The 11985-nt window shown below is 44.0% G+C and overlaps 1 protein-coding gene across 3 annotated transcripts in view; it reads left to right on the forward strand.

Annotated features, from left to right (window-relative positions):
* Positions 1 to 6053, forward strand: part of LOC311230595 (uncharacterized protein) — a 103754-nt gene extending 97701 nt beyond the window's left edge. For all 3 annotated transcript variants that reach the window (XM_084316922.1, XM_084316921.1, XM_084316920.1), the window contains one exon: positions 1980 to 6053. In XM_084316922.1, coding sequence (XP_084173048.1) covers positions 1980 to 3224 — 1245 coding nt within the window. In that variant the 3' untranslated portion in view covers positions 3225 to 6053. The remainder of the gene's footprint in view (positions 1 to 1979) is intronic.
* Positions 6054 to 11985: the final 5932 nt, after the last annotated feature.

An 11985-nucleotide genomic window follows, 5' to 3' on the forward strand; every position in this document is an offset into this window, starting at 1 on the left:
CTCTCAACCGGTGCCCCGTCGATGCTGAGGGGGCTGTAGTCCTTGACTCCCGACCTCCTGAAGTCCACAATCATCTCTTTTGTTTTGCTGACGTTCAGGGAGAGGCAGTTCTCCTGACACCACTGTGACAGATTCTCTACCTCTTCCAGGTAGGCCCTCTCGTCGTTGGCAGAGATCAGGCCCACCACTACTGTGTCATCAGCAAATTTGATGATTGTGTTGTTGTTCCGCTGTGCCACGCAGTCATGTGTGTACAGGGAGTAGAGGAGGGGGCTCAGAACACAGCCCTGGGGGGCCCCTATGTTGAGCGTGATGGATGAGGAGGTGCAGTTGCCTACTCTTACCACCTGGGGTCTGCCCGTCAGGAAGTCCAAGACCCACTGGGTATAAGTATTTCTAGGCATGTTAGGTGATGGGATGGGGTTTCTTCATTGAGAGCTTGTCCTTATCACAAGTATCTTGTGTTTTGTTATAAATTTGGCTTGGTGAAGTTCTAACAACCTTCCCCATTGATAGCTAGTTAGGTCACCACGCCCCCCATCTCGCACCCAAACTACTGCTATCAATTTGTTCCAATAACAAACCATGCTGTTCCTGTTCACACTACTATCAGAAGAAATGCCTGGCACGTACTGTAACACTTAGCAACCTCAGACCCATCATCGCTCAGCCAAGGCCGGCCACACCCCCCATCACAAAATCACTGACAATGGCCCTTCTGAATGTTAGATCGTTGAGCAACAAATCTTTCTTAATCAATGATCTGATAACTGAAAAGAATTTGCAATGCATGTTCCTAGTCGTGACCTGGCTAAATGACATTACTGGTGCGACAACGCTGATAGAAGCCTGCCCTCCCAATTATAAGTATTATCAATCGGTCAGACAAAATAGAAAAGGGGGAGGGCTTGCCGCTATTTTATCGACATCGTTTGTATGTAATGACATTGACATGGGTGAATTTACATCATTTGAATATCTTGCTATTGAGCTCAAAGCTGAACTGTCTTTGCTCATCATCACATTGTACCGGCCACCAAAATACTCGTAAAAAGTTCTGCAGGAATTCTCAGAGCTAATCTCAGTCGGTATCCTTAGATGTGAAAGATTAATCATACATGGAGATCTGAATATTCATATAAATAAGAAGAACAACCCCAAGGCTATTGAGCTTACCAACCTACTGGACAGCTTTGAGCTAATACAACATGTAAATGAACCCACTCACCAACATGGTAACACCTTAGACACAAGGGTGACGTGGATCAGTTTTTTCCCCATTGTGCAGAACCACCTTTTAACTAGTGGTGAAGAATCATCTCTCTCTCTCCCTCTCCATTTTATTTCCCCTTCAGATCCACCCATCCATATCCCTCTTCCCATCATATCCCTCTTCCATCCACATCCCTCTTCCATCCACATCCCTCTTCCATCCACATCACTCTTCCATCCACATCCCTCTTCCATCCACATCCCTCTTCCATCCACATCCCTCTTCCATCCATATCCCTCTTCCCATCATATCCCTCTTCCATCTACATCCCTCTTCCATCCACATCTCTCTTCCATCCACATCCCTCTTCCATCCACATCCCTCTTCCATCCATATTCCTCTTCCCATCATATCCCTCTTCCATCCACATTCCTCTTCCATCCACATCACTCTTCCATCCACATCCCTCTTCCATCCACATCCCTCTTCCATCCATATCCCTCTTCCCATCATATCCCTCTTCCATCCACATCCCTCTTCCATCCACATCTCTCTTCCATCCACATCCCTCTTCCATCCACATCCCTCTTCCATCCACATCCCTCTTCCATCCACATCCCTTTTCCATCCACATCCCTCTTCCATCCACATCCCTCTTCCATCCACATCTCTCTTCCATCCACATCTCTCTTCCATTTACATCTCTCTTCCATCCACATCCCTCTCCATTAAATGTTCTCCTCTCCTCCTTCTCTTCTCCCTCCAGCTGAAGATGGTGCAGAGCGGAGGTGACCAGACTCGGCTGATCTGGGGGAGTGGTAGAGGGGAAGCCAGTTCCTCGGGAGAACCTCGTGTGATCCTGCTCCAGCAGCCCAGTGCCGCTCCGGCCTCGCCCGCCTCTCCTCAGCTCCGCAAGCCCCTGTCTCGGAGGATCCACGGCACAGGGAGGAAAACCAACGTCACCTACTTGCCTATCCTCAACTCCTACCCCTGCATCGCCCCGCACCCCAGCAAGAAGCCGCCGGATAAGACGTCCCACAGCCAGGACTCCCAGGGCCAGAGCAAGAGGGTGCGCACGGAGGACGAGCGAGATGAAGCATCTGCCACCAGTAGCCTACGCAAGCACCACCCTCGCAAGCAGAGCCAATCCAGAGTCTTCACCTCTGTATTGCCGTGTGCCCATTCCTATTCAAACAATGACGCCAGCTCGCCCTCCAGCCCCATCGCCGTCTCCTCTAGCCTGGGTTCCCCGTCCATCTCTTGCACCTCCTCCTCCTCCTCGTCCTCCTCTCCCCTGGGTTCCCCGTCCATCTCTCGCACCTCCTCCTCCTCCTCCCCCCTGCACAACAGCTCCTCTCCCCTTGGTTCCCCGTCCATCTCTCGCACCTCTTCCTCCTCCCCCTCATCCTCCTCCCCCCTGCACAACAGCTCCTCTCCCCTGCTAGCGGCCAGAGGGCCTCGCAGGAGCAGCCTTCCAGGTGCCCGTCACCGGCGCTTCCTCAACACGGTGGAGATCCTCAGCCAGTCGGGTCTGTTGGACATCACCCTGCGCACCCAGGAGCTGCTCCGCCAGAGCAAAGCCGCCGACCGCGACATCACCCAGCTGCGCCAGCACACCCAGCTGCTGTGCCAGGCTGCGAACGCCCCCGGCAACAGCCTGGACGGAAAGGCGGCCTGGGAGCAGCTCTGCCGAGCCATGGCTGAGTCTGGAGAATACCCCTGCCTCAAGATCCTCCAAGACCAGATGACAAACTCTGAACCGGATTCGGCAGGTCCATCTGACCCCGGTTCGGAAAGATACGCCGGCGGTCGAATGGCCGCTTGGATCCAAGTTGCCACCCCTATGCCGGACCAGAACCGGAACTGCCTTGTGCCTCAGCTCAGCATGGTCAACAGCACCTGTCCCCTGTCTCTCTCTGAGCAAGGCAGGCAGTACAAGGCCAGTGGTAAACCCTCAGACAAAGTCAGCATCATGCCTCCTGACAGTTCCACCAGTGGGGATGTTCTCTAGTGCCTGTTGAGGGACATGGTACCCAAGCCTGGCTACTGGATGAACAGAAGCCCCCCCCTCTATGGTGCCAACAGTGACTGTTAAGCAAACTTTATACTCAAACGTCGAAGCTGCACCGATGCTTCGCTGAGGGTAGCGGCAAAAGCCACAACAAGGTCTACGTGCAGCTGGCCAAAAACGTAACTGCTCGTCAGTCAACACTGACGATGTGTTGGTAGGATGGTCAGAGAAAGGAGCCACATGGATTTATAATTCAGCTTTTAGTCGTTTTAGTATCTGTTGAGGTTTCACTTGTCTCGTTGCAGAAATCCAGTTGAAGTCACTCACTTCAACCTGACAGGATTGGAAGTAGTGAGGAAGCTGATCCTTCAAAGGCAACTTGATCCCCAAGTGCCATGTGATATCACAGCCGCTGTCCTTCGAGAAAAGCACTGAAGAAAAGATTGTCAGGATTATGAAAATTCTGACTGGCCTCCCTCGGGAGATAACAGGGCCTGGGCTTTTGACGAAGCCATACAGTGACAGCCTTGTTTTTAATATCCTACTTCATGACAGAACAGGAGCGGTCTCACGCCAAGCGTTGCCAGTGCTAGCTTCAAAGACACTGCTGAACACGAACGACGCTGTTGACAGACTTCTGACACTTCCGTCTCTTTTACTTTTGCAATTAAAACGATGACACTGCACAACGTTTTGGCCCTATGTTTCACCACCCGATGAAGGCTGTAGGTTTGAAACACTGTTCTCAATTCGCTGGGAGTTTTCACGGCGTTTCATCACAGTGTGGCAGTATGTCCTATGTCCTGCCCCCTCGCAACATGCTTTGGTCTTGCCTCACGTAGCACTTAACTAAAATATTGTTCCGGTTTCAATGAGCACATAATTCAACATAGCTCACAATTTGCACATATTCTGTTGCATTGTTCAGCAAATATAAACCTTTACCAACACTGGACAACATCTCTATCATTTACTAAATTAACACAGGACAGCAAGGCAATCAAACGTCTTCTGTACTTTTTTTCACAAACTGCTCTTGTATCAAAATGAATTGCTTGGCCGACCACTACGTAAGTGATCTGTTCAGCTGCCAACATGTTTGCGCTCACCACCGGCTATGAGAATGTTCATTTGTGGTTCCATTTTGAAAGCGCTATGAATGGATATGACTTTCCCAGCATATCAAATGTTTTCATTATAAGAAAATTAGACGGCATGCTGGAGTGTCCTCCTGTGTTCTGTAGCCTACCTAGTATACAACGGTCTGTCCCTTTTAAAGGTGCTGTAAGTGGTATTGTTTTGTTTGTTAAAATAAGTGGTTTACATGTTAAATAATAGTTCTACACTCCAACAGCCATCACTGATGTAGGTTGTCTGGTCGGTAACATGTGTCTCCCAGTCCCGCGGCTCTGCAGTAAACACAAAATAAATGTTTTTGTATCCCGCCTACTTTATCCAATCAGGAGAGAGAACTCGCACTGTAAATTGGTCTGACAAAAATAAGAAGAATTTAGGAAAATGTGTCTTTGAAATAAGTAAAATAATCTACCAGTGTAGTAAGCAAATTTGGCTTGGCAAATTTTCTTTAAATAAGTAACTAAAAATATATATTTATCTAGGGTTCTCTCTCCTGATTGGATAAAGTCTGAATGGATACCAGAAAATTTATTTTCTGTTTACTGCAGAGCGGAGGGACTGGGAGACCTATGTTACTGACCAGACAATCTATAGTGATGGCTGTTGGAATGTAGAGCTATTTAACACATATTTTAACAAAGAAATACCACTTACAGCACCTTAAGTTTCAGTTCCGTTCCATCGCCAGCTCTTTAAAAAAAGAAAAAGACACCATCATCAGGTGGCTTCTTCGTTCCGAAGGTTGCCTAACATTCTCCAACCCATTCTGCCCCCACTTCTTCTCTCCAACTCTGACTCCGCCTCTCACTCCTCTCCAATCACAGATGTCGTCCACCCTGCCTCTTCTTGGTCTTCCACTTCCTCTCTCTCCATCCACCTTCTTGAACATCTCCCTGCTGGATCCTCCATCTTTCTCTTTTTCAACCTCTCCAGCAGCTGTCCTCCTTGCATACCCGCTCTTCTCAGTACCTCCTCATTCTTGATCTTATCCTTCCATGTTATCTTCAGCATCTTCCTCAGCATAAAAAAAAAAAAAAAAAAAAAAAAAAAAAAAGACGAGATATAAAAAATAAATGTTCAACTGTTTATTTATCATTCAAATGTTTGAGCGCCTCTCGACAAATGGAGGCAACTGGATTCAGGGTCTTATTTCTATCTCTCCATTTTCTCTGTTGCTCATAACCACTTTCTTATGATCTATATTGAATGTTATTGTATTGTGTTATTGGCATGGTTAACTATTTTATCTGTTGGTTGTTTTCAATGAGTCTGCCATTTTGTGTCCCACATTTTTATATGAAGAATATCTTATGTTGCATTCGATTATAACTCAGAGGTGGGAAATTCTGACTTCCTGCTTTGTGAGTTGTAGTTCATGCAAGACAAAAACTGTTTCCAGCTTCCGACTTCCCACCTCTGACCATAAACAAACGTAGCATTACTTGCCAGGAGGAACACAAAATGGAGGAACACCATGGCCACTAATAACGGATGCAGAGGGGCATTATGACATGATGTAAACACGTGTGAAAGGATGGATAAAGACAGCGGTTTGCACTGAAGCTTTGAGAGAAAATAGCATGTTTGAGCACAGAGTTCTGTGTGCCTGTACTGTATGATTCCTCTCTTCATCTCCTTGTCTGTGCTTTACTTTACACCGTAGAGACAACACTGCCAACAATGTGCACATTTCTACACAATAAAACAGTTTATACAATATCCATGCACATGTTTTTCATTTGTTATTTCAAGATAATTAAAGTAATAATATTGAACATCTTTGTATAAATAAATGTCCATGTTGATACACTCATGCTACAATCACCGATATTTATAACAAGGTGTCTTGAATCTATAGCCTGCCCAGGTCATAAACGCTTTTACATTCATTATATCTTCTCAAGTTTCAAGTTTCTTTATTAGTTGTCATACAGAAGTACAGAATACTTTTATATAAAATGCTTCTTTCTGTTTTGCTCCAGAGATTGTGCTAGATAAAAATAGATAAGTATAAAATAGAAGTCAAGTACGTAGACAAAGGTGTTCAATATATACATATATACAATGCAGAGTAGAAAAGTAACTGAGTTACAATACTATATATATATATATACTATACAGTACAATGCAGAAATGGGATGAGGTACAATTTAGGTACAATTTACAGTAAGGTGTAATGAGGTATGGGTTGTAGTGCAAATTCTTTGCCAATAAAATCTAAACATGGAGGAACTATTCCCAAACGCTGCTTTTGAGTTTTTCAAATGTATTTTCTTTGGTGATTTGAGTGCCATTCAGCCCCATTATCTTGACGGCAGACATCTCCAAAACTAGGCATATCGCACTGAAACAATCTAGATGGCTAGTAGATAGCACTCCGGGTAAGGGGGACAATGTGGTGCTTTTAAGGCTATCAAAATGTATTTGATTTTGATATTAATTTTTTTATTCTACGGTAGCTGCTTTAAATAACGGATACATTTAATCTACAAAGAACACAAATCTCAGTATGTCATTAGGCAGCCTGGTTTAGGCCTACCTTAAACACTAGTGGTATGTAAACACCCCTGCATGTGTTTGGCAGGAGAATTTTTTATGAAAACATGTTTTTAAAGGAAACATCAATGGTACTTCCACACAGCACATGTCTCCATCTAATGTGTATATGAATGTTGTACAGAAGATCTTCAGGTCTTGCCTACCAGTCATACTGTATGTCACCTTCCTTGAATGACATCATTCATCAGTGTGAGAGGATCCACTCTTATTCTGCCAGCAGGGGGCACTGTTAACATTAGCCCAGGGCTGAGCCTGATTGATTGATTGAAAACTTTATTAACAGATTGCAGAATGGGTACAATACAGTACAGCTCAATACACACAATTGTTAAGGGGATGCAGACCAGAGAAAGACTTTCGTCTTGTTTACATCAAGGTCCCCCATTTTCAATTCATCAGGACATATATGACATACATGACATACAGATAGTCAGTACTGCTACATCTATACATTTATGACATACCAGATTTGCAAATACAGTACTGTTTGTGATACAGAAGGAGTCAAGAAAAGGGAGTATATACATTTGACGTAGAAACTGTACATTGGAGGAGGTTGGGTGGGGGCCCGGGGGGTTGGGAACATTGGGATATTGACAACCATACTGGGTAATTTACATTGGAGGTGGTTGGGGGGGGGGGCACACTGTATAAACAAGTAAAACTGTACATTGAGGGGGGGGGGGGGGAGGAGACACTGTACAAACAAACAAAATTGTACATTGGACTATTGACAAAACCATACTAGGTAAATGACTGTACATTGGAGGGGGTTGGGTTAGGATATTTACAGGGGCCAGTGTTGAATTGCAGTCTCCCGTAGGTGTCCCTTGAGAGAGGTTTTGAAAGTGGGTAGTGAGTGATCCACATTCCTTTACAGCTTTGGGTAGGGCGTTCCACATTGATGTGGCATAATTGCGAAACGTGTTTAGTCCCTTATTTGAGCCGAATCTGGGTTTAACATGATTTGTGGAGCTCCCTCTGGTGTTGTGATCGTGGTATTCACTGACCTTTGGGAAGTATTTTGACATGTACATGGGTACCTTGGTCGTGTAGTGTATCTTGTAGACCAGGCCCATTGCAAGTTGCTGTACTCTGTCGTCTACTCTAAGCCATCCTAGGTTGTCAAAGTGGGCAGGGGTGAGGTGGGTTCTAGGAGTAAGGTCAAGCAGTAGTCTGACCAGTTTGTTTTGAGATGTTTGTAATTTTGTTTTTAGCGCCTTTGAGGTGCTTTGGTACCATGAGGTGCAAGCATAGTCGTAGTACCCCTGAATGAGTGCTCCTGCCAGAGTCTTCAGGGTATTCTTGTTTACCAGAGAGGAGATCCGGTACAAGAATCGAGTTTGTTGGTTGACTTTTTTTATTACATTGGATGCCATTTTGTCACAGGAGAGATTAGCCTCTAGGATGGAACCCAGGTAGGTAATTTCATCTTTCCTTGTGACAATATTGTCACCCACTGTAACTGAGAAGCCGTCGGTCTTGCTGAGTTTGTTATTTGAACCGAAGAGAATGGACTCTGTTTTGCCCATGTGTAATGATAGTTTGTTATCAGCGAGCCATATGCAGATTCTGCCTAGTTCCGAGCTGAGGGTTTTTTCAACCTGTAACTTGTTCTTGTCAGAGACCAGCAGGGCTGAGTCGTCCGCAAACAGGAACAAGTTGCAGTCACAAGCTGACAACATGTCATTTGCATAAATTAGGAACAGTAGCGGTCCTAGTATGCTTCCTTGTGGAACACCACAGCTCACTGTGAGGGGGGGGGATAGGGTACCGTTTACCTCCACCATCTGTTCCCTCCCCTCAAGGTAGGATTGCATCCAGTTCACTGATAGACTATCAAAACCAATTGCTTTTAGCTTGTCAATCAGAATGGAGTGATTGACCGTGTCAAAGGCCTTTTGTAGGTCCAGCATGACCATGCCGCAGTATTTGCCTGCGTCCACCTCTTGTTTGATGTGGTCATTCAAATAGAGAAGGCATGTGTCAGTGGAGTGGGATGTTCTGAAGCCAGATTGGAATTCGTATATTAGATTTTTTTCCGCTAGGTACTTTTCGACCTGTTCGTAGACTATTTTTTCCATGACTTTCGAGATGGAGGTGAGAATAGAAACAGGGCGGTAGTTGCCTGGGTCTAATTTGCTGCCCTTTTTGTGCAGAGGGGTCACCCTCGCAATTTTGAAGTCCTTGGGGACGTGTCCCTGTTTTATGGAGAGGTTTATTATGTGTGTGATGATTGGGGTGATGGCGGCTGCTGAGTCTCTGAGGAATTTTGAGGGGATGTTGTCATGGCCAGTGGCCTTGTTAGGTTGGAGGGCGCTCAGTTTATTGAGTACCTCATCTGTTGTTACCATTTCCAGCTTGAAGTCGTCCTTGCGGACCCCTAGGTTTTTGTAGTAAGCTACTATGTGTTCTACCCCATAAAGCCCTGAGTGGGAGGGTAGTTTGTTTACCAGTGTTGTGGCTATGTTTGTGAAGAAAATGTTTAAGTAATTGGCTACATCCAGTTTGTCTGTGATGAGCGTGTTGAGCTACTACATCTGGTGCCCTATGGGGAGATTTGAGATCTGTGCCACAATAGGTAATTGTATACAAGGTTTAGTCGCTATATTGAAAGGGCTACTATGATTACTCACATCATTACATATAATTAGATATGGTACAAGTCTCATCTTTACAGATATACACACTTTATTCAACTCCAAGACTGCTTAGTGATTACAGTATAATAGTCAAACATAATAATAATTAAATAAAATTAAATAATATTTTTTACTTACTGGTGCTAGAGGTCGCTTGCAAACCAGCTGAATTTGCATAATATGACCAAGAACTTCCACTGTCTGTGGTAGGCTACACAAGGCACAGCAGGCTTACTGTCCACACACACACTTTAGGAATGAATTAATGAATGAAATCTTTATTTAACAGATTGCAGAATGGGTACAATACAGTACGGCTCAATACACACAAATGTTAAGGGATGCAGACCAGAGAAAGACGTTTGTCTTGTTTACATCAGGGAGACTCTAGCAGACACAGGTTTCAGTTAGGGGTGGGCGATATGGAAAAATATAATATCACAATAGTTTTCAAGCTGTATCACGATCCATGATATTATCACGATTTGCATTTTCATTGGCACAGGAGGCAGCATATATAAAAAATAATTATATATATATATTTTTTTACTTCGCTTTGAAATATTATAGTGAAATATTTTGCACTGTTGTCGCATTTATCTTGTTGAAATCCTCCCACAGGTTATTTTTTGTAAGTCGACTGTTTTGCACACCCCTATGACAGCTATACAGCTGTTCCCATGGTGCTCAGCTGTCAGTAGTCAGCTGGCCTCCCGCGCCCGCGCGCAGTTCCCAGGTAATCACACAGTGCTGAGGTTGCATTCTGTATGTGCCGTCTTTCATGATGGCAACCCCCGCTAAGAAAGTTAAAGCAAAGGAAATTCGGGCATTCCAGCCCTCGTGGACAGACGACTACGGGGATTGTGTGTCAGAAGGACCGTGCTGTGTGTACTTTATGTTTAGAAAATGTAGTTTGCAGAACGTCAGGTGTGAAACGCCATTTTGAGACGACGCATCAAAAAAGTTAAGGCAGAATCGATTAAACGTGCCGTGGCCAGGTATGGAAAGCAAGCCAGCACCCTCAAAGTGTTCACGACTGCTAAAAACCATGCAACTGAAGCAAGCTATCGCATTGCTCATTGCATTGCGAAATGTGGAAAGCCATTCACTGATGGCGAGTATATCAAGGAGGCTTTTCTCTGTAGCTCAGATGTTTTGTTTGAAGGCTTGCCAAACAAAGAGACAATAAAATCAAGGATAAAAGATATCCCCATGTCAGCTTGAAGTGTCGAGCGACGCATCAACGAAATGTCAGAAAATATCAGAGAACAGCAAACAGCTGGATTAAAAGATGCTCCGGTGTGCAGCTTAAAGTGACCAACTACAGCCCCCAGATAACGGAGCTCAGTAAAGCAAAACTGTTTGTCTGCATTGCACCCCCGCCCCAACTCAGATTTAGGGTTGATACAACCATCATAATAATATTGTTAATAATAACAATAACAATAATGATGTAATAATGTAAAAATTATCATTAAAAATACCTGATTATGAGAAAAAAATATTACGATGTATGGAATATTGTTGATATGGCACAGGCACACTAGTTACAACTATATTTCAAACTGGCACTGCATGTCAAAAAGGTTGCTGACCCCTGATTTAGACCAAAATACCATTTCAAGCAGGTTTGAATGAATTCTGCAATGAATCTCAACAGGAATTTTGATATGGCTCCCTCAGTGTATCACAATATACGATATCTCTGAAAAGGCATATCGTGGAGAGACATTGTATCGTCTCAACGATATTTATCACCATATCGCCCACCCCTAGTTCCAGTCAGTCCAATGTGAGATGTATTGATTGATTGATTGATTGATTGAAAACTTTATTAACAGATTGTAGAATGGGTACAATACAGTACGGCTCAATACACACACTTGTTAAGGGGATGCAGACCAGAGAAAGACTTTCATCTTGTTCAGGGTCCCCCATTTTCATGTAGATATGTTTAGATATGTTTCATGTAGATATAGTCCGAGAGCCATGGGGTTGAACCTTGTTTTGTCGGTTGCAATTTTTTTTGTTGCAGTTTCTTGGAGCTTGGGGGTACCTCTTCAAAATACAAGAGGGTGCTCGGTGATATCCCTTGGGCATTTTCAGATATTAACCCCTTCATGCCCGAAAATGCCAAAATCACACAAAAATAGAGATGTATGATATTGCATGCTGAATATAAATTAAATGCATCAAATTACATTATCTTAATGTTTTTTCATACAAGGGGTGATGTGAACTTAATATTAACATTAATATTAACATGTAAAATCTTCAGATATTAACCCCTTCATGCCCGAAAATGCCCAAATCACACAGAAATATAGATGTATGATATTGCATGCTGAATATAAATAAAATGCATCAAATTACATTCTCTTAATGTTTTTTCATACAAGGGGTGATCTGAAATCAATATTAAC

The sequence above is a fragment of the Notolepis coatsorum genome (genome assembly GCF_963971535.1).
Source record: "Notolepis coatsorum genome assembly, chromosome: 1".
NCBI classification, from domain to species: domain Eukaryota; kingdom Metazoa; phylum Chordata; class Actinopteri; order Aulopiformes; family Paralepididae; genus Notolepis; species Notolepis coatsorum.